General features: G+C 40.4%; 1 protein-coding gene across 1 annotated transcript in view; it reads left to right on the top strand.

Annotated features, from left to right (window-relative positions):
* The window catches only part of ST3GAL6 (ST3 beta-galactoside alpha-2,3-sialyltransferase 6), a 62254-nt gene that overhangs the window by 28598 nt on the left and 10152 nt on the right, over window positions 1-23504 (top strand). Inside the window, exons 5-7 of the mRNA XM_007945794.2 lie at window positions 18032-18127; window positions 20993-21179; window positions 21295-21432. Of these exons, the coding sequence (XP_007943985.1) occupies window positions 18032-18127; window positions 20993-21179; window positions 21295-21432 (421 nt within the window). The remainder of the gene's footprint in view (window positions 1-18031; window positions 18128-20992; window positions 21180-21294; window positions 21433-23504) is intronic.

Raw genomic sequence — 23504 nt, 5'->3', positions numbered from 1 at the left:
TTCCGAGGCAGTATCACTACAGAAGTAGGATTGCCCAACCTTCCTTCTGAGGAGTGGCTGGTGAGTTTGAACCGCCAGCCCACTGTTCAGTATATAGTTATTTGACTTATTGGAAACAGCCTCTTCTTATACTTTAAGGCTATGCTGTTGTATGTCATCCAGTTGATTCCAACTCATAGCCGTCCGATGTGACAGAGCAAAACTGCTCTCATTGAGGTTCAGCAAAGTGGCAGGATACAAGGTCAACATAAAAAAATCAGTTGGATTCATCTACACCAACAAAGAGACCTCTGAAAAAGAAATAAGGGAAAGAATACCATTTATAATAGCTACTAAAAAGATAAAATACCCTGGAATAACTCTTACCAGAGACACAAAAAACCTATAAAATGAAAACTATAAAACACTACTACAGGAGACACGAATAGGAAGAATATTATGAAAATGTCAATATTACCCAAAGCAATCTATACATTTAATGCAATCCCAATCTAGATACCAACAAAATTTTTTAAGCACATGGAAAAACCAATTACTAACATCATATTAAGGAAAGAGACCTTGGATAAACAGATCTCATCTGGAGAAGAAGAACAAAGTGGGAGGTCTCACACTCCTGGATCTTAAAATCTACTATACAGTTACAGTAGTCAAAACAGTGTGGTATTGGTACAATGATAGACAGATAGACCAATGGAACAGAATCGAAACCCAGAAATAGACCCATCCATCTATGGACAGCTGATCTTTGACAAAGGTCTACAACCCATTAAATGGGGAAGAGCTAGCCTCTAAGACCCATACCTCACCCCATACACAAAAACAAACTCAAGTTGGATCAAAGACTTAAATGTGAAAACCAAAACTATAAAATTCATCAAAGATAAAATAGGGGCAAATCTAGGGGTCCTACTTTATGGCATAAATAGACTATCAAATATAACCCAGAATGCACAGGAGGTAGAAGAGAAGCTAGATGACTGGGACCTTTTAAAAATTAAATTCTTATTGCCATTGAAAGACTTCATCAAAAGGGTAAAAAGAGAACCTATGGATAGGGAGAAAATATTTGCCTATGACAAAGGACTTATCTCCAAAATCTATAGAAAACTTCAACATGTCAACACCAAAAGATAAACTCTAAAAACTCACTGCCATCAAGTCAGATCCAACTCATAGTGACCCCTCCTTGGTTTTCCAAGTTGGTATAACTACAGAAGTAGATTGCCCAACCTTCCTCCCCAGGATTGGCAAGTGGGTTTGAACCAATCAACCTTCTGGTTAACACTCAAATGCCTTAAGCACTATGCTACCAGAGCTCCTGCTAAAAAAGACAGTCTAATTCAAAAATGGGCAAGGGACATGAACAGACACTTCACTAAAGACGATATGCTGGCGGCCAACAAACACATGAGGAATTGTTCATAATCATTAGCCATTGGAGAGATGCAAATCAAAACAACAATGAGATATCATCTCACCCCAGCAATAATAGCAAAGTTCAATAGGACAGAAAATAACAAATGCTGACGAGGTTGCAGAGAGATTGGAACTCTCATACACTGCTGGTGGGACTGTAAAATGGTACAACCATTGTGGCAAATGGTATGGCATTTCTTTAAAAAACTGAAAATAGAAATACCATTTGAACAAGCAATTCCATTACTAAGAATATATCTTAAAGAGGTGAGAGACAGGACATGAATAGACATATGCACACCTATGTTCATCACAGCACAATCCACTATAGCAAAGAGATGGAAACAACCTAGGTTCCCATCAGCAGATGACTGGATAACCAAACTATGGTACATTCACACAATGGAATACTATACTACATTAAAGAACAATGAAGGATATGCAAATCATCTCACAATGCAGATAAACCTGGAGGACATTGTTGTTGTTATGTGCCATCGAGTTGGACCTGAATCATAGCAACCCCTCCTTGGGTTTCCAAGACAATATCACTAAGGAAGTAGATTGCCCCATCTTCCTTCTGAGGAGTGGCTGGTGGGTTTGAACCACCAGATTTCTGGTTAGCAGTCAATTGCCTTAGGCACTATGCTACCAGAGCTTGGAGGACATTATGCTGAGTGAAATAAGTCAATAGCAGAAGGACAAATATTGTATGAACCCATTACTGTAAAAAGACAAGCAAGGGTGCGCTTAAGGAAAGGACTTTGTAGGTTACTGGGAAGGGGAGGGGAAGGAATAATTTTGGGCTAGTTGGGGGCCATATGCTAAGGTGGGTAAGGGGAGGGATGGTATGGAAAGAGTCTGTGACCACCATAATAACATTGGGGGAAGGGAGGACACTGAAGTGTGCACATAAGATATAGATGACAGAGGCTAATACCAGTATATCCACAACACTGCATTACCATTAACACCAAATACCAGGTTACAGATAAACACATAAACATCTGAGAAGATCAGATGGGGGTCAGTGAACAGGATTATACTCTAGACCAAAGATAGATTCAGCTGTGGCTAATCTTGCACAGGTACCAGTGATACAAAATACCTGCAATCCTTACAGAAACAACAGAAAACAGACATAGAGTAATCCCTCACAGACAGCCAGACACTGTGAGAGAGAGATCTAATGGATCGACCAACTCAGGACCATAGAATTGGGAGACACCAGACTCAATGGGCACAAAAAAATACATAAAAATCTTGTTCCACTACCTATATTGGTGAGTAGCAACTGGGGTCTTAAAAGCTTTCCAGCAGCCATCTAAGATGCAGCTAATGGTCTCCTATCATCAGAAGCAAGGAAGAGTGCAAAAAACCAAGGATGTTTGAAAACAATCAAACCTAGAACATGATGGACCTCAAAATGAGAATTAGATGGTGTCTGGCTATCAGTGCCAACCATTCAGGAAGGGATCAAAACTGGAGATCCTGGATAGAGTGGGAGGAAAAATGTGGAACAAAATCCAAAAACACCATAATGACCAGAATTACTGGTCAGATGGAGTCTGGTGGGACCCTCAATACTATGGCCCTGGGGTACACTTCGGGCCTGGGATAAAACTCACTCCCAAGGGCTAGCTCTCAGCCCAATAGTAAATAAGACGTACACATAGACCATTCAACCCAGAGTGAGGTACCCACATACTCTATGGAAATGCATCCCTTGGAGCAAGCAGCCATGGGACACCAGATGGGTAACATTTACACAGTAGAAAAACAGGACACACAGGAGTGCATGACTATGAAAGGCACAGAGTGGGGGTGGGGGTTACTAGGACAGGAGAAGAGGAGAGTGGGTTAGGGTTGGGGATGGTAATTGGGGAGTGAAACCAAATGTACATATAATGTTGAATGTAAAACAAATTCTGCTCTGTAAATTTGCACCTAAAGCACAGTTAAAAAAAAAAAAAAAATCCTGCTCTCATTGGTTTTCCTGGTCTGTAAACCTTTTTGAAAGCAGATTGCCAGGTCTTTTCTCCCACAAAGCGCCTGATGGGTTTGAACTGCTGATCTTTTGGTTAGTAGCTGAGTGCTTAACCACTGTGCCTCCAAGGCTCCTATCTTTATCTCAATTGAAAGGGCATTTTACACATTGCCATTGTTCTATATAATTCATTGCAAGCTCAAAAAATAATAGTTGACTGGAAATGGACCTTGTCCATCCTTCCCTACCTCTCTATCCCTGCTCTCAGAACAATTCTGTGGGTCTTAGGGCTCATACACTGTGCATAAAGCAGGCTTTGGGGCCTGGAGACTGACCACCTTTTTAGCAGGTATTCCTGCTTAGATTTCCTTTAGAACCAATTAACAACAATCAAGGTCATCCATCCTCTAGGAAGGTCACTTTATGAAGACATAGCAAATCCCCTGTTCCCTACTTCACTGCTCAGCTCTGACACCAGCTGCCTTGCAGCACCATGCAGTACTTCTCTGACCCTAGGGAGCTGAGTCAGAACTCACATGTGAAAAAGTCACCTTCCTTCAAACTGCCAAATAGATGCTAACTGCAAGTTTGAGAGTGGAAACAGCACCCTTACTTCTGACCTACTGACTATAAATTCAGGCATTCCCTCCACCGGTCATAAGCTCCGAGGTTCCCAGCACCATTTACTGACCTACTAGTTCTCACTGTTCCCTCAGATTTTGTAACTTGCTGGAACAACTGATAGAATGAATGAAAATGTGCTATACCTATTGTTGCAGCAAAAAAAGGGGGGGGGGAGATTCAAAGAAACATATAGGGTGAGGTCTGGAAGGATTCCCAACGCAAAGCTTCCAACTCCCAAAAAGGAACACGCTGCCCTCCCAGAGCATGGATGTCTTTCACCAACTAGGAAGCCCATAGAGTTTTCATTGTTCCAAGCTTTTATTTGGGATCGTATTACATAATGTGAACTCTAGCACCTCTGTCCCGTTGTTAGTCAGTATTATGAGGTAATCATGAGCTTTGTCTTTCTGGCCTGGCCAGCCCCCTCCCCAGAGTCACCTTATCACCTTACTGACATAACCTGTTTAGTTAGATGTGATCTGGAGTCTTTATAGACGATAGTTAAATTCCAAGGGGGTATATATATATATATATTTTTTTTTTTTTTTTTTTTTGGGAGATTATCTCTCAGCAACCAAGGACAAAGACCAGATTCCTTGGACAAACTTAATGTAAACCTCAGAGGCTTCAGAATTGTTTTGAGAAATGTGAAGGTACAAATCTATCCCAATTGCTGCCCTTCTTCTTTTAGGCTTCTTCCTGGGGCAACTCAGTCTAGCTCATTTGCAATCTTGTCTACAAGCTGCCCACTTTGCCCACTGCCATTGAGTCCATTCCAACTCATCGTGAGCCTACAGGACAGAGTAGAACTGCCCCAGAGGATTTCTAAGGCTGTAAATCTTTACAGAAGCAGACAGCCTTATTTTTCTCCTGTGGAGTGGCTAGTGGGTTTGAACCACTGACCTTCTAGTGAGTAGCCAAGGACGTAACCACTGTGTTACCAGGGCTCCTCCCAATAGGCTGCTGAGGTTGATGTCTCATAGACTCAGGTTCCTCTCCTTATTCTCAGCTGCTGGGTTTAACAAACTTCGCTAAACAGTAAGGATAGTTTAAGGCAGTTGCATCATAGAAATGGAATACTTAAAATGTGCCCAGATTCCAAGGCCCTATCCCTTCTTGGTATTCTTTGTTTTCAGCCAAGATCCATCTGACATTAGCAATAATATTTCTCCAGAACGATGTTTACCTGTGTTTCATTGACTATGCAAAGGCATTCAACTGTGTGGATCATAACAAATTATGGATAACATTGCAAAGAATGGGAATTCCAGAATACTTAATTGTCCTCATGAGGAACCTGTACATAGACCAAGAGGCAGCCATTTGAACCAAACAAGGGTATACTGAATGGTTTTAAATCAGGAAAGGTGTTTGTCAAAGTTGTATCCTTTCACCATTCTTATTCAGTCTGTATGCTGAGCAAATAACCTGAGAAACTGGACTATATGAAGAAAAATGTGACATTAGGGTTCAAGGAAGACATATTAACAACCTATGATGTGCAGATGACATAAACTTGATTGCTGAAAGTGAAGATGACTTGAAGCACTTACTAATGAAGACCAAGTCTACAGCCTTCAGTATGAATTACACCGTTACATAAAATGAAAATCCTCACTACTAGACCAATAAGCAACATCATAATAAATGGAGAAAAGATTGAAGTTGTCAAGGATTTCATTTTATTTGGATTCACAATCAACACTCATGGAAGCAGCAGTTAAGAAATCAGATGACATATTGCACTGGGCAAATCTGCTGCAAAACATCTCTTTAAATTGTTAAAGAGAAGATGTCACTCTGAAGACTAAGGTGCCCCTGACCTAAGCCATGGTATTTTCAGTAACCTCAATATGTATGTGACAACTGGATAATAAATAAGGAAGATGGAAGAACTGGTGCACTTAAACTGTGTTAGCAAAGAATACTGAAAATACTATGGACTGTCAGAAGAACAAACATATCTGACTGGAAAGATGTACAGCTGAATGATCCTTAGGAGTGAGAAAGATCAGACTTTGTCTCATGTACTTTGGTCATGTGTCAGAAAGGACCATTCCCTGGAGAAGGATATCATGTTTGGTAAAGTCAGTGAAAAAAGGGAAGACCCTCAATGAGGTAGATTGACACAATGGCTGCAACCATGGGCTCAAGCATAGCAAAGTTTGTGAGGATGATGCAGGACCAGACATTTTCTCATTCTGTTGTACAGAGGGTTGCTATGAGTCAGAGCCAACTCAAAGGTATCTAACAACAACAAAAACAAGCCTTCTTAGGGCTTCCTGACCGTCAGTGTGGTTTTCTGAATACTAACCTGCTCCCTGGTCCTTGGACCTGCTCCTTTCTCCTTATTCTTCCACAGCCAGAAATAGCAAGAACCCACTTAATGTGTGAACAAGCTACTCACTGAAACCACCAACATCACATTCTGAAAGCATGCCAGATTTTATGAAGAAAGTTTTAGTACTGCATGAATGGTTACATAGTTTGTGTTAGTTGCCATCAAGTCAATTCAGTTATATAGTAAATGCTTGTAAATATCTCACCAAAAGGAAATACCGGTATCAAACCAGTTGTCTGCTAAGTGGATAGAAAATTGGAAAGCTGCCTGGTTGCTCACTCAAGCAGAAACCATTATGTCAGCACCAACAAAGGTAAATTAGATTGGCTACCAGTCAGGGCTGGTGTATCACTTTATGATATTTAAAAAAGACATTAGCAGCATATTTATTAAAAAGACTCCTAACTAGATAAGGGTTAACGATTAAGGTTGCATCACTGTTCTAGACATCCTACTTTCATGCAGGGTTTCTCTACACTGAAGCAGTTATGATCTATTTTGTAGCAACTGCTAGGTTCAGATGTTGGGCCAAGACACAGAAATCGTGTCAGAGGAAATGTTCACATGCCACATAATAATGACATCTTATTGATGATAGAGAAGACCTTAGTGATTACAAAAAAGGACAAACCAAGGATCAGAAATGTTAGGTCACTAGTCCAAGGGCTCAAGTGCTAAATGGGAGAGTCAGAACTAGTAGTCAGGTCCTCACTAACAGTTCATTGCACAATGTTTTATTATCTTCTGGCTACAAATAACAGTACATTGGTGATGATTATTAGCTATTTTTGAGTCAGTGCTGACTTGTAACCCTATGTGTGCACAGCAGAACTGCTATGTAGGGTTTTCAAGGCTGTGACCTCTTGGATGCAGATCACCAGGCCTATCTCCTGAGGCTCCTGGTTGATGGATTTGAACTGCCATCCTTTAGGCATAAAGAAGACATAAAGTGCTTAATAATTCTTGCCACCAAACTAATTCCAAACTCACTGCTGTCGAGTCAGATCCAACTAGTGACCCCTCCTTGGGTTGCAGAGGCAGTATCACTATGGAAGTAAATTGCCCAACTTTCCTTCCAAGGAGTGGCTAGTGGGTTTGAACCACCAGCCTTCTGGTTAGCAGTCAAATGCCTTAGGCACTATGCTACCAGAGCTCCCTTTTTGCCACCAGGGAATCCTAAATACTTCTAAGAATGGCTTAAACAACACAAACATTTATCTCTCTTAACAACACTTTTGTGGTTTCAAATCTGTAGGTTTGTGGTTCCAGCTTGCAGGGTTGGCTGCTTATGGCTGCACAGATTGGATTGCACAGATCCAGGTGATAGCATTCTTAGATGTATCTTAATGGTACTCCCTCAAGTTGGACAGTGGACAATTGCAGGATTGGATCATTGACTTCATGGTGTCAGGACTCCTAGGCAGCTTCTCTGTGGATCTTACTGCCTTTCTCTCTTAATTGCAAGATGGCCACAGCTGTTCTCTGTTTCATCACGTATAACATCTAGTTTCCATGCAGAAAGGAATAGGTGGGTAATTAAACAAAAAAAAAAAAAAAAACTTTTTTTTTATTCACACCTTTCTCTTAAGAAAAAAAAATGTTGATTCTGAGTTATGACAACCTCATGTGTTCCTGAGTGGAACTGCTCAATACGGTTTTCAGGCTGTGACTTTTTGGAAACAGATCACCAGGCCTTTCTTCCAGGGAACATCTGGGTGGGTTTGAACCACCAACCATTCATTAGTCAAGCACTAAACTGTTTGTACCACTATTTTCTTAAAAACCCATTGCCATCTAGTCAATTCTGACTCATAGTGACCCTATGGGATAGAGTAGAACTGCCCTACAGGGTTTCCAAGACTATAAATCTTTACAGAAGCAAACTGCCATATATTTCTCCCATGGAGTGGCTGGTGGGTTCAAACTGCCAACCTTTTGATTGGCAGCTGAGCATTTTAACTACTGCATCATCAGGGCTCCTTACTGTCGACTTACTAGAGGCAAAATCTTTTCCAGGAGCACCTACCAGACTTCTTCTAATATCTTTTTGCTCAGAAATGGGTCATGTGGCCATCTCTAGACCAGTCATTAACCTAGGGAAATGGTTGAACTTGAAACGCACATGGGGTAATGAGTGTTAGAAATACAACCAGTAGAGTCTGCCATAGATCGATACATGGAAGATGAAGTTACATGTTTTAATGGTTATAATGCTCCTGAAGGGTAAAATAAATATCAAAAAGTCAGAAATAAACAATCACAGATTGTTTGTAAAGGACAACTTAAGTTTCCTTTCTCTGTTTATGATGTTGACATTTTCCTTTGCATAGGGTGGCAACTCTTTAGGCTTTGCCTGGCTTTACAAAAAACACACCTTTCACCTGGGGGAAGTATAATCTCTCACCACTACTGTTTCAGCAACTTTCCAGATTTTGTATTAACAGATTCAGACACTCTGGAATTATTTTGTTTTCTGGGTGAGCAGTTTGGGGCATATGCCTTTCTCTACCTGTTTCCAGAGTGGGTGAAGGAGTAACAGGTACCTGATTCTCTGTAAACAAAGTAGGAAAATGACCTTTTCAACACTTAAGGCAAAATAAAAGCAACTTCCAAAATACACAGCCTGTGAGTCAGGAAGTGTTTTAGAATTTGGGGATATAGAGCTTTACTATTCCTGCTCTCTAAAACCAAACTAAACTCACTACCAGCGAGTCATAGCAACCCCCATTGGGGGTTGGTAAATCTTTATGGAAATAGATTGCCCTGTCTTCCTTTCATGGAGTGACTGGTGAGTTTGAACTGCCAACCTTCTGATTAGCAGACAAATGCCTTAGACACTATGCCACTAGAGCTCCTTCACATGCATATGAGGCAATTGAAAATACCATGGCTCTAGGAACTCTCAATTACTCAACTCAAATTTGGGCTAATTAAAGATGATGAAATTATACCTTCTTTCACCACTCATTCCATATTCCCTTTGCCCTCAGCACATACTTCAGCTGGTCATGTTTCTTTGCCTGGTGAGGTGACCCAACCTTCATTCCTGAAGGGTCAGAGCCATTAGTAGTCATGTTGGAATTGAGTTGCTGTAGTTTTCCCTTGACTTTAATCACAGAGCATGGTACTACTAAGAGGCATCCTAAGGGATCTTCTGTATTACAAACATACTCTTCTTTACCTCTGTTATGTAATAGTCCAATTTCTCCTTGGTAATCACGATCGATCTCACACCAGCCAATAAATAACTCTCTTCTTTGCCTGTTGATCCAGAGGCATGAGGAGTTCAGAGTGGCCAGATATATTGATCTTCCAGTTCAATGGAGTCAGTGTTATGTCTCCTGGTAGGAACATTCCTCCCTTTCAGACTAAGACCTCTATACCCACAAACCATTGAGTTGTAGGGATAGGAAGCAACATTTTGCAACTGAGTCACTATGGATAATAGTGATTGATGCCACTCTTGTGGGCACCCCTTGATTCCAGGACCCATGAATCCTAGCTATGGGAGTAAACACAGTACCATATATTATTGGATGCTGGTTTAGAGCATGTATAGCCACCTAGAAAACATTGCAAGGTTTTGCTGCAAGGTATTGCCACATATATGGCATTTGTTTATTTAGAAGGCTGATCCATTGTTCTATCAAACCAGCTGCTTTAGGATGATGGGAAACATTGTAAGACCAGAGAATTGCATGAGCATGGACCCATTGCTATACTTCATTTGCTGTGAATGAGCTCCTTGGTCTGAGGAAATGCTGTCTGAGATACCATGGCAATGGATAAAGTATTCTGTAAGGCCATGGACTATAGCTTTGGCAGAAGCATTACATGCAGGGAAGGCAAGTATGTATTCAGAGTAAATGCCTATCCTAGTAAGAAAAAACACTGCCCTTTCTATGGTAAAAGTAGACCAACGTAATCAACTTGTCACCAAGTTGCTGCCGATTGCCCCTAGGAATGTTGTCATACTGGGGACTGAATTTTGGTCTCTGCTGCTGGCAGATTTGGCATTCAGCAGTGGCTATAGCCAAGTTGGCCTTGGTGAGTGGAAGTCCATGTGGCTGAGCACATGGCTCCATCCCTGCCACTATGACCACTTTTTTCATGAACCCATTGGGTAATGAAAGGAGTGGCTGGGAAAAGAAGCTGACTGGTTTCCACAGAATGTATCATGCTCTCCACTTGATTGTTAAAATCCTCCTCTGCCAAGGTCACTCTTTGTTGACCATTCACATGAGATAGAAATATCTTTACTGTGTACTTCTGTCTTGACTTTGTGGGTCAGACAACACTCAGTTTATGCAGGGCAGCCCAGGCTCAATGGTGACTTGGTGGCCCATGGTTAAGTATTCAGTCTCTACCAATGCCTATTAACAAGCTAAAAGCTGTTTTTCAAAAGGAGAGTCGTTACCTGCAAAGGATGGCAGAGCTTTGCTCCAAAATCCTAAGGTTCTCAGCTTTGATTCACCAATAGAAATTTCACTGAGGTGAAAGGCACCTAAATTTTTGTTGAATTAATTTTCACATCCTATAGCACACAAATAACTTACTAACAAGTCTAGAATCATTGATACTTCTTTCTTACTTGGTCCAATCAGTATAATCTCATTAATGTAATGGACCAGTCTGATGTCTTGTGGAAGAAGGGAAAGGTGATCAAGATCTCTGTGGACTAAGTTATGACATAAGGCTGGAGAGCTGATATATTCCTGAGGTAGAAGAGTGAAAGTTTATTGTTGGCTTTGCCAGTTGAAGTGAAACTGCTCCTGGTGTTTGTTTGAAACCAGATCAATAGCTGCATACCAGGCATTGACCAGATCAATAGCTTCATACTAGGTACCAGGAGATATATTAATTTGCTCAAGCAATTAAACCACACCTGGAAGAGCAGCTGTAATTGGAGTTACTGCCCAATACATGATAATCCACTGTCATTTTCCAAGATCCATCTGTTTTTGCACAGGCAAAATAGACAAATTGAATGGAGGCGTGGTATGTATCACCACCTGTGCATCCCTAAAGTCCTTGATGGTGACACAGATGTTTGCAATCCCTCCAGGAATATGGTCTTGCTTTTGGTTTTCTGTTTTTCTAAACAGTGGCAGTTCTGGTGGCTTCTATTTGAGTTTTCCTACCATAATGGCCATTATTCCACATGTCAGGTATCCAGGGTGGGGCTCTGCTGATTCCTGAATATGTCTATTCCAATTTTGCATTCTAGAATTGGGGAAATCAGTACTTTTTGGTTTCAGGGACCCACTGGACCTACTGTGAGATGAGCCTGAGCTAAGACTCCATTAATAACCTGACCTCCATACCCCTCTGTTCTGACTGCTGAGCCACAGTGACTTTTTGAGTCTCTTAAAATTAATGTCAGTTCAGAGCCAGTTTCCAGTAATTCCCTAAAAGTCTGATTATTTCCTTTGCCCCAGTGAGCAGTCCATCTCATAAAAAGGCCGTAAGTCCCGTTAGTGAAGGCTGGGAGAAAGATTAATGTATAAATTTTTGGCAGTGCAGCGAGGTCCTTCTTCAAGGGGACCCAGCGTCCCTTTCATTTAAGGGGTTGTGGATTTGTAAAGGATTCAACTCTAGAAAATGACTGAGGGTCCATGACTCTCATGATTCTTGTGATTTGAGTTAGACTGCCATATACTTGACTTGCAAAAATCAAGTAGTTTTGTAGATTTGTATTTGTAGATTTGTAGATTTCCCATCTATTTCACTTCTAAGGACACCATGACTAGCCAATGCTGTAAGTCCATATGAGTCAGACTGTTCTGATTATCGCCTTCAACTCTCCTGTCCATTATGGTAACCACACTCACCTTGTCTTTGATGATTAAGTGCCACCTCTTGGCCCCTACTACACTGGGGTCTGCTCAGTCCAATTATAGTTAGATATCTTAAATCAGTTAGAGTAGTTCCCACTGTTAAATCTGACTTACATAAAATAGGAGTCACAGCAGTCTTCAAGGATGCTGGGGCTACCTTACAGATTTGTTCATCTTTGTGGTGAAAGGTATGTCCTCTGGATGCTCCATAGTTAGATCTGTGGGCCCAACATGATAAATCCACTCTAACATGCCAATTTCCCTAAACCTTTGAATATCTTTTTCTACAACTCTGGTGGCATAGTGCCTATGGCATTTGACTGCTAACCAGAAGGCTGGAGGTTCAAACCCACCAGCCACTCCTCAGAGGGAAGGTTGGGCTATCTACTTCTGTAGTGACACTGCCTCAGAAACCCAAGGATGAGTCACTATGAGTTGGATCCAACTCGATGGCAGTGAGACAGACAGAAGACAGTATACCAAGGCAGTTCTGGCACTTCAACTTGATTTAGTATTGGCCACTGCTTAATCCTTGCTTCAGTGGACCAACCAAATAAATTATTAGATCCTTTTCTAAGCTCTTGAGCTGAAACATTGATTGAAAGGTCTGTGCTTAACCCATATCAATAAGCTCAGACTGATCCAACTTCCTGTTCCTTGCACAATCCTACACCTTTAATAGCCATCCCTACACATATTCTATAGGTTTCTGTTTGTACATATTAGAAAAATTAAGCATTTCTTTTGGAGTGTAGCATACCTCCCCACAGGTCACACTTTGTACTTCACCTTTGTGGGCTTGCTGAGACTTAAGTCTAGTTATAGGTCTAGAAGCAAAACGGATGGTAGAGGTGAGTCCTGGGGACATACAGAAATGTAAGGCATCTGTGTCAGGCAATATCTCAGAAAAAGATTCTTCAGACACAGCTAGGTTAATCCCATCAGATGGAGGTGGAAATTATGATGGTTTTACCTGGGAGTAATCTCTTTAGATGAAAATAAGAGAGCTGGTCCTATTGGCAAGAGTGATTAAATAAAATTTAGGGGTCCTGTGCCCTCAGCTTCCTGATTGTGTGCACATATGTCCCCATGCCAAGTTTTAGGATCCCATTTCTTCCCAGTCAATGCCCTCACTTTAACTTCAACCACCATTCGAGGTTGGGATTCAATTGGCATTATAATGCACCCACTCTTATGATAATAATCTGGGTTTGTTTTTTGATAATATCAGCTGTTACTATAAGAAATAAATAAGGCTTTCTTTAAGTCTTTAAAAGACTTTCAGGTCTTTTTTGCAGTGCTTGAGCTGTAACCCTGAATCTTTGAGCTCTTTCTCTCATCACTTTGTCTAGCAAAAGTAGAACGAACCAACCAGCTTCCTTTCTTTGTCATTCTGACAAAATTGTAGAAAAGTGTCAAATATACAATAACCCAGAGCCTTGTCTCTCACAAATAGTCGATCCAGAAGTGGGGAAGTTTCCTTATTTCTATTGGTACCTCACACCATGGATTAGCAGTGCCTTCAGTAAAGAGGCCAGAGTCATCAGCACCTTTGAGGATTGCCAAAGTTGACAACCAATGTAGAAAACTCATCCTTACAATTTTGTTCCTCTCGAACCACTCTTGGTACCAAATGTCTTAGGTTGGGTTCTCTAGAGGAACATAACCAGCAACATGTATATATAAATATATAGAGAGACTGTAGAGGCTGGCAAGTCCCAAATCCATGGATCAAGTATCAGACTGGAAGCAACTTACTTGTTATAGGGGCTGATGAACCCAAAATCACAAGTCAGGCCAGAAGGCTGCTTGCTTACAGGGTTGTATGTGATTGGGAATCCCAAAATGTGCAGGTCAGGCAGCAGACTGCTGGCTTATATCCTAAGAACCGGGACTCAGAGGATGATGAGTCAGATGCAGGATCAAGAGTGAGTGAGCTTTGCCAGAACATCATATATAGTGATGCAAGTCATACCTCCCATTTTAGCTGATTGGCCACTCATATTACATCACAAAATGGAGGGTGATGACATAATACCTGGCAAATCACTGAGAATCATGGCCTAGCCAGGTTGACACATAACCTTGAGCATCACAGTATCTTAGGGCAATAGTCTCAGGGGTTACTCTAGTCTCTATTAGTCCAATAGGTCTAGCCTTTTTTTAGGAATTTGAATTTTGTTCTCATTCTATTTGGGATCTCCTATTATATCCCTGGTCAGAATAGTCAGTAGTGGTAGCTGGGAACCATCTAGTTCTTCTGGTTTCAGGTTAGAAGAGGCCCTTGATTCACATGGGCTATTTAGTCCTGTGGACTGTTTTTTGGTTTTTTTTTTTTTTTTTTTTGAGTTTTTTATATCCTTCATTATCGTTTGGTCCAGATGAATAGAGACTGGAATTGGCATTGTCTTGAGTGAGGTAACATCTATATAATTTCTTTCTTTCTTCCTAGTTTTTTTTAAGCCCTTGAAACTGCTGGGACCATAAGCAGGAGTTACCCCAAGGGGAGGTTGGAGAAGCTGGGCTCAAGCAATGACCTCTTTCTGTGTACATAATGTTTGAGGATACTGTAGAAGAGATTTACCTGGATCCCCCAATTCCCCCCTTTCTTCTTGGCTACAAGCCTTAGTAGGAAAACTTGCTAACACCATTGAAAAGAAATCTTGTGAGTGAAATTTTGCTTTCAGAAGTATATTGCAGAAGTCCACACGTTTTTCCAAGAAGTATATATAACACTAGAAACTCTTGGAGTTGTTCCTAGGATGATTCTTGAACCTGAGTAGGGACCACTGATGTGACATATATGTGTGACATATGGTAGCTGTTCTTACCATGATGCTGTTTTGGGCCATGCATTATCTAGGACTTGATAACCAACTGCAATCCAGCCTGATATAGATAACACATAGCGGAAAATTCTGTGAATATTAACTAGTCAGTTCATTGCTAATCAATGATCATGAACTGGCTGTGTCTAGGACTGAGCTGAGTTATGCCTCTTTCTGGGGTCAACTTCAGAAATTAAGTTTGTGGGTCAATATTTCTTTGTTGAAATTCCAGGATGAGAACCTTGGAGGCATGGTAGTCCTGCCTGTGCATGTTTGGTATCCTTGGAGTTAGAGACCATGGTGTCAGACGGGAAATCCTGGACCAGGATGGATGCTGTGGCCACTGGGGTACCTGGGCTCAAGACAAGGCCATTCTTTCCCTTGACATGGGAGTGACCTCCTGCCTTCATTTGAAGGGAGGTTAGACTAGGTGTGCTTAGAGCAGTTATCAACAGGTACCATAATTATAGATGTTCCTCCTCTACCCCCATGCAGGTTACCTGCTGTTATTTCAACCTTTCTTAGCCACTCCCTCCCCAGTGCCCACTCTTGGTTAACATTCCTGGTGAGGAGATGGAGGTTCATCCTCTGATTTATTAACTTGACCCTGAGGTTATGGAAAGGTAAGGTAAGTTGTGCGTGTGGATATTGCCCCTGCTATAGAGCATTCATGGACTGGATCTGGTGAGGAAAATGGTGATATACATTAAGAGGAACAGGAAGGACTTTCAGGGTTTTGAATGTTCACCAGTGCTCACATCTCGGCCATGCTGCCTGGCCATAGAGCAAAGAGCCTTTGATAAGGTTATTTGGAATTGGGATCAAAGTCAGATTTGTATATAAAAACATTTAAGATATGTTAGTTTCTTAATTAAAAATAAAATAACACACACACAAAAAGACAGATTTAAAGAAACCACCAGAACATCTCTAGAACACATGGTGACATGCCCATGATGTGAGGTTTGGGAGAACATACTCAAGGAGCATGCATTAAGCATGCCTTAGCTCAGGTCCCTGCCACCTATACAACTCTTGTGCTTTTTGTTCTTGTAACAAAGTAGGCATAGATTTAGGCATGCCTATTTAATAGTTGGGAGCTCTAGCGTTGTAGTGGTTAAAACATTCAGCTACTAACCACAAATTTGGTGTTTCAGACACACCAGACACTCCACGGGGGAAGATGAAGCAGTCTGCTTCCATAAAGATTTACAGTCTTGGAAACCCTATGGGGCAGTTCTACTCTGTCCTATAGGATTACTGTGAGTTGAATAAACTCAATGGCATTGGTTTTGGTTTGGTTTTTAATATCTGAAAGCTAAGAGCTCCCAATTAAAAAGTGTTAAAAACAGTTTTTTTAAAGTTAGAGTGTTTAAAAAAAAAAAGCTTATCAAATAAATACATGAGCTAAACAATTTCTAAGTAAAAGGTAAACTTATAAGTATAGAAATGTCTACACTATTTCTCCTTAATAGATCCAATGTTTGGATCTTTTCAATGGTTCTAGTATTCCTTCAATTTCTGCTTAACTGTTCTGCAGCATTTGTACAGTATGGCTACTCATTATTTCCTAAGGGATCCTCTGGGTGATGCAGATTGTTAAGTGCTTGACTACTAGCAAAAAGATTGAAAGTTCAAACCCACCCAGAGGCCTCCAGGGAAACAGGCCTGGCCTATCTGCTTTCAAAATGTCACATCCTCAAAAATCCTATGGATCAGTTCTACTCTACACAAATGGATCACCATTAATTGGAATCAACTCCATTGCAACTAACAACAATAGAATTCCCTAAGAGCCTTAAGAGTTTGTCTGCTCTCCTGCTTTCCTGGTTTTTAGAGAAACAGTTTTTTCTTTAGACTTTCCATGTAATGAAGGTCTTAATGAGACAGCCCACACAGTCTTTCTTTCTGCAGTTTTGTATCCTAGCATGGAAGGACATGATCTATTTTCTTACTTCTTCAGGCCTGCTCCGGTGGGGAAGAGCTGAGAGACAAATGGATCAGGGCCATGTTTGCTGAAAGGCAACTGTATACATGATTCTAGGCTGATCACAATCAGCAACAGGAAATCTACTTTCATGTCCTACTTTAAAGGTCTTTGCTAGGAACACTGAGTGAAACTTTTGTTTGTATTGATTAAGCTCCAAGGACCAGTACATGTTCAAGGAACTGAAGTGAGCATGCACAGGGTAAAAGGAAGTAGGACTTCCCCACCAGATTCCAACCATCTGGGTTCACATTTACAGGATGCAACAGAGAGCCAGAGGCAGAATCTCAGGGGAATGGGTTACACTGGTGAGAAATGTGTATATATATATATATATATATATATATATATAATGCCAAACACAGTTGTATCAGTATCAGCATGCTGAATCCTCTGTTGAAGGGTGTTATTATTGTCCAAAGGTCTGGATCCAAATTGTAGGTCCACCTCTTTTTGAAGTAATGACTTTGAAATGTTACCTAACAGTTTTCTTAACCTCTTTTGCCTTTTAGAAACTAAAATAGGGGTAAGACAGGTTTACTATCTCAGTGAGTGGCTGTGAAAATCATATGAGAGAATGTGCGTGGGCTTATAAGAGTTAATAGTAACTGTGAATGATATTATGGAATTATTATGGAATGATATTTCTTGAATTTTGTATCTCTCTGATACATACGTTGTTGTTGTTGTTATGTGCCTTCGAGTCGGACCCGACTCATAGCGACCCCTCCTTGGGTTTCCGAGGCAGTATCACTACAGAAGTAGGATTGCCCAACCTTCCTTCTGAGGAGTGGCTGGTGGGTTTGAACCGCCAGCCTTCTGGTTAGCAGTCAAGTGCCTTAGCCACTATGCTACCAGAGCTCCATAGACCTATAAATTACAATTAGTTATTTTTCTATTAAAGCAACAAATGAAATTTGCATTGAGTTCCTGAAAGAATGACGTTCTTGGAATGACCCAGTTTTGTAAAAGATGACTCAATCTCTCACTTGTTTATTTGTCCAACAGTGTACCATGTAAAAGGTGTGTGGTGGTTGGTAATGGAGGAATTTTAAAGAATAAGACATTAGGGGAAAAAATCGACTCCTATGATGTAATAATAAGGTAAATATATTTTTTATTTCCTAATAGAATTGCTTCAAGAGAACATGGTTTCCTATGGTAGTACAGCAGTATTGCCTTTTCTCTCAGTTGTTGGCTATGGGAGATTTCAGGTTGTTCATTCAGCAAATATTTATTAAGTCCCCTTAATATGCCAGGCACAGTTCTAGGCACAGGAGATAAAAGGCACAATGAAAAAGAACAATGTTCTTGCTCTCTGTGGAGCTTCATTCTAATAGAAGGAAGAAAAGTGATGAAACAAATAATATGGTAATAAATTTCACACATATAATTTAAAAATTGTGTTAGAATGAGTGGCCACTTTAGAATGGATGACCACTTTGAGGAGGTATTTAAACTGGACCTATGTGCCCATACAGTGCCAGCCACATGAAGATTAGAGAGAGCAGCCAGGCAGAGAGAATGTTTACTGCAGGTCCTAAGGAGGATATGATCCTGGGTTTGACAGGAACAGCAAGAAAATCAGTGAAGTGAGAGAATAGCAGGGAAACTGAGGATGTGGGCAAGGAGCAGGCTGTTTAGTACTTTGTAAACCAACATTAGAAGCTGGGTGTTTATTTTAAGTAAAACATGATGAATTTGAAGGTTTCTAACCAAGAGAACAATGAAATCTGGTTTATGTATTTGAAATAGTCTGGCTTTCGTGTGGAGAATGGAATATGAAGGATGAACTTGGTAATGAGGAGGCCAATTAGATTGCTGTATTCTGTAAGAGATGACAGTGACTTGGAACAGGATTGTCATGGCAGAAAAGGAGCTATGGGACAGACTGGAAATATTACAATAGTTACCAGGATTTGTTGATGTATTAGGTACAAGGAGTGTAGGAAATAATGAAACCAGGAAGCCTCTTTCTAGGATTTATTTTAAGGGTTGGATGGTAGTTCCATTTATTAAATTGAGGAAGAGTGAGCTGGAACAGGGTTAGATGAGACTCATGAATTCTCTATGAACATGTTAAGTTTGAGATGCTTATTAGACTTGCAGTAGACATATCAAGTAGGCAATTAGATAAACAAGTTAAAATCTTAACTTTGGTTGACAGCCTATACAATGTATTAAAACCATAGAACTAGATAGGCTTTCCTATGGAAAGACTTAGTGAGAGAAAAGGGCCCAAGACTGAGCCTTGGAGCATTCAACACTCAGAGGCTGAGTAAAGAAAAATGTGTGAGTAGGAGAGATAAAGAAGCTTCACCAGTGAGGGAGGAAGAAAATCAGGAAGTGATTACAGAAACCAAGACGGCAAAGTGTTTCAGGACCAAGGAAGGGATAAGCTATATCCAATGCTTCTGAGAACTCATTTACAGTAAGGATAGATCAGTCACCATTGGATTGGCAGCCTCAAGTGCACTGACACTCTTGACAAAAGGAGGCTTGGAGGATGATGTGGGGAGAAGGCCAAGTGGAAGAGAGAATGACAAATGAGGAAGTGGAGAAAAACTGGTAGAGGCAACTCTTGAGAAATTTTGCTCTGAAGGGAAGTTGATAAATGAGATGGTAGCTGGAGATGGACAAGGGAAGATATTTTTGTTTTGTTTAGTAAAGATAGGAGCTGAGTACAGACTGGTTGATATAAAGAGAAGGGTGTGGGATCCAGTGTAGTTGATCCTCTGTAACAGAAAGGAAAGCGGGGATTGTGGGTACACCTAGCAAGAGTCCCGTAGATGCAGTGGTGGGAAAACGAGGATGCTTCTATCTGTTTTCTTAACACAAGTTTGAGGCAAGGTTATCACCTGGGGTCAGAGCACGTGCTGGGAAGAGTATGGGTAGTTTTTTGAAGAATGAGAAGGCTAGCACACTGGGGCAATGCATTAATATGAGCTGGTAGAGTTCAGGATTAACTAAGGAGAGGTCTTGCTGGATTCCAAACTGCCTAGGGTCGCCGCAGAACAAGGCCATTTGCCAGGAATACTGAATTTTCTGTTATCTATTTTAAGGGAGCTGTGAAAATTTATCCACAAAACAATTTTGAAGCAATCACAAATTTCTTTACCCGTAATTGCCTAACATGATCACTTAGAACCACAGCAAGCCCTTGTGGGAAAATGCCCCTGGAATAACATTATGATAGTCATTTCAAGTGTTATTAAGACTCTTAAATTATGTATAGTCAGTGGCAAAGGGTAAAACAGTATTTATCCTCCCAGGAGTCACTGTTTTGAAAACAAAGCATTCCTTTTTCATAGCAAGCTTTCTTGGTGTGTGTATAAATAGTGCATGGTTAACTTTGGCATTGAGCACAAACAAGCCCAACAGTAGATCCTCTGTGGTCCTTTAGTTCACTCTAGCAATAGATACATTTGCTGTGCTCAGGTCTAACACAACAATTTTATATTGGTATTTTATTTTAGAATGCAAAACTTTGATGTGTTTTCAAATCATCTCAAAGGTGATTCTTTGTGCAAGTCAGTCACTTAGACGCACATCCATGTGCTACATGACTGTGACCTTGGGCAAGCAATCTTACCTCTCTGGACCTCAGGGCCCTTATTTGTAAATCCAAGGGGTTTTGTCTGATTCTCTTAAGTCTAGTGTTCTGTGGTTCTGTGTTCCCATTCCTTTTATTTAGTCTTCAGTTTCCTGGAGGTAAGACTGTATTATTACTGGCTACAGAATTAAGTTTTGAATACAAATGAATGTTTCTACCTTTGATCAAACAGCTGTTTCATAAATAGAATCATCTCACTGATCAGTGTTTGAAAAAAATTGCCCAATTGCTTCTGGCTTCAAGCACAGGATAAAGGGCTGATATTGGACTATTCAACTCTGAACTGCTGAGAATTGTGATGGAAATGATTCATACTGCACCTGGTCTATATTTCTTGTGTGTTTTACTACCCACAGAATGAATAATGGTCCTGTTTTAGGACATGAAGAGGAAGTTGGGAGAAGGACAACCTTCCGACTTTTTTATCCAGAATCTGTTTTTTCAGATCCCATTCACAGTGAACCTAATACCACGGTGATTCTCACTGCTTTTAAGCCACTTGATTTAAAATGGCTGTGGGAATTGTTGACGGGTGGCAAAATAGTAAGTTGGCTAAATTGATCTGCCTTCAGAGTACCTTCAGTTATTTATTTATTTTTTTACTTAAAAAATAAACCAAGCACAACGTATTATTTTTTGTATTGTTACTTTATTTCAGAACAGCCGTGGATTTTGGAAGAAACCAGCCTCAAACTTGATCTATACACCTTATCAAATCAGAATATTAGATCCTTTCATTACCAGGACAGCAGCTTACGAACTGCTTCATTTCCCAAAAGTGTTTCCCAAAAATCAGGTACGTATGTTTCTTTGCAGTTTCAAACTAAAGATCTGACTAGGGTAGGATAGAGGGTCTCTGAGACTCTTGGAACTGTATGAAAACCACCACTTTTAAGGGCCACATCTGAGTTAGTGAGATTAGTTACCTGTGGATATTATCATTGTTGTATAGGTTGTAAGAAAAAGAACAGAAGGTGGGGAGCTTTCTTCTGCCCTTGGGAGGTGGGGGCGTCTTTGTGAAGTCTTTCCTGTATGCCCTTGTGGCTCATCTTGTATCGCCGGGCCTTTCATGTTGTCCAACCTGGAGAGTCTCTGGCTGCCTGGAGGGGCTGATGGGTAGACTTGTACTCTGAGTAGCAGGACTGCCTGCAGGAGAAAGGCATGGCTCTTCAGACTTAAAAGAATGTCTGAGAAGCACTCTATGTAATAAAAACCTCAGAGTACAACCAGAGGGAAGATGAGGAAGGACAATAAGATAGTCCAGAAATATTTCTGGGGTTTTAGAGGAGTATTTGCACTAATTTCTCAAGAAAGAATAGTTACAGCAATATTGAGAGTTCTTGAGACTCCAAATTATTTAATTAAAAGAAATCTCATTGACTTTGACCCTTGTAGACCTGTTTGTGTACACTCTAGGAAACAGTATGTTCTATACCTATACAATGGCAGAGATGTTTTCATTTGGAACTTGAGTAACTGTTTAACATGATCCCTTAGCTGAAATGAGGTTTTGCCTCTTTGCAATGCAGAAAAGGTCAAAACACATAAACACATCTTTTCTTCAGCAATGTGGAACAAGCTTAAAATCAAACAACACAAAAGGGGTATTTTTTAAAAAAGGAAAATACTCCCTCTATAACCCATGTCATCTCTCAAGCTTTCCTGCCTTTGACGCCCTTTCAAACTGTTCTCTATGCATTTACGAACACATGCACACACACTTTTATTTGGTCAGTACAATTGGGACTATTCCATAGGTATTTTTCTATTTGCTTTTTTCTTCTGTTTAATGAACTAGTCCTCTACTATAGGTTTACATTTATCTTTTTCACATCTATAAATAATGCAGGGATGTATATTCTTATAGGGATTTTTGCACATGACTGTATAGTCCTGGAAGAGAAATTCCCCAGTCAAAAACCAGATATTTAAAATTAAAATCCCATTTCTTAGTAATTTTGAGGGGAAAGAACAGCTTCTCATGTACAATTTATAACTTCTTAGATCCTGATGTTTTCCTAAGTATGATCAGATTTTTCCTTGCTTTCTGTTTGAGTAATATCGTTAACTCCATGCATAAGGAGACACTGATCATACTTAGGATACTAGGACTAATTGTTACTAGGTTAAAGTCTATAGAACATTGTCCCAGAAGCCAAGTGAGGACACTACTTTATTTCAAGAGAGAGGTTAGTGATGTTGGAGGCTGTCCAGAGGTTGGGCAAATAAATAAACCCTGATTTTGGAAATACAGGAATTCTGGTGGCATAGGGCCTAAGGCATGTGACTGCTAACCAGAAAGCTGGTAGTTCAAATCTACCAGCCACTCCTCAGAAGGAAGGTTGGGCAATCTACTTCCGCAGTGATACTGCCTCGGAAACCCAGGGAGCCACTATGAGTCGGACCCAACTTGATGGCAGTGAGTTTTGTTTAGTGATACTGATAAAGGCAGGAAAGGGGAAGAAAGCTGACTTCAATGAAAGAGAAAAGGGACATGAACAAGCAGAGACAAATCTTTAATAGAGTTTTGTTGTAAAAAGGAAGAGAAATGGAGCAATAGTTGGAAGATAAGATAGACAGTATGTTCATTCTGAAGGGAATGATTCAATAGAGGAAAATAATTATTGAGGGGAAAAAGTGATAACTGTAGAAGCAAAGTTGTTGAAAGAAGAAATGGGATACAATATTGTATACTAGAAAAGGTTGGCTGTAGTTAGGTACAGGGACATCTCACCCTTGCAAAAGGAGTGAACTGAAAATATGGGTAAAGAAGCAGGTTAGAGGGTAGATTTGGAGTTGGAAGATGATGTTGCTCTTGCCTTAATGCTTCTGTTTTCTTAGAAAACTAAGGGTTAATTTGTCAAAGTA

This window comes from Orycteropus afer, unplaced genomic scaffold, assembly GCF_000298275.1.
Source record: "Orycteropus afer afer isolate SDZICR_OR568_19922 unplaced genomic scaffold, OryAfe1.0 scaffold00143, whole genome shotgun sequence".
Classification (NCBI taxonomy): domain Eukaryota; kingdom Metazoa; phylum Chordata; class Mammalia; order Tubulidentata; family Orycteropodidae; genus Orycteropus; species Orycteropus afer.
This window is presented reverse-complemented; position numbering and strand designations above follow the sequence as displayed.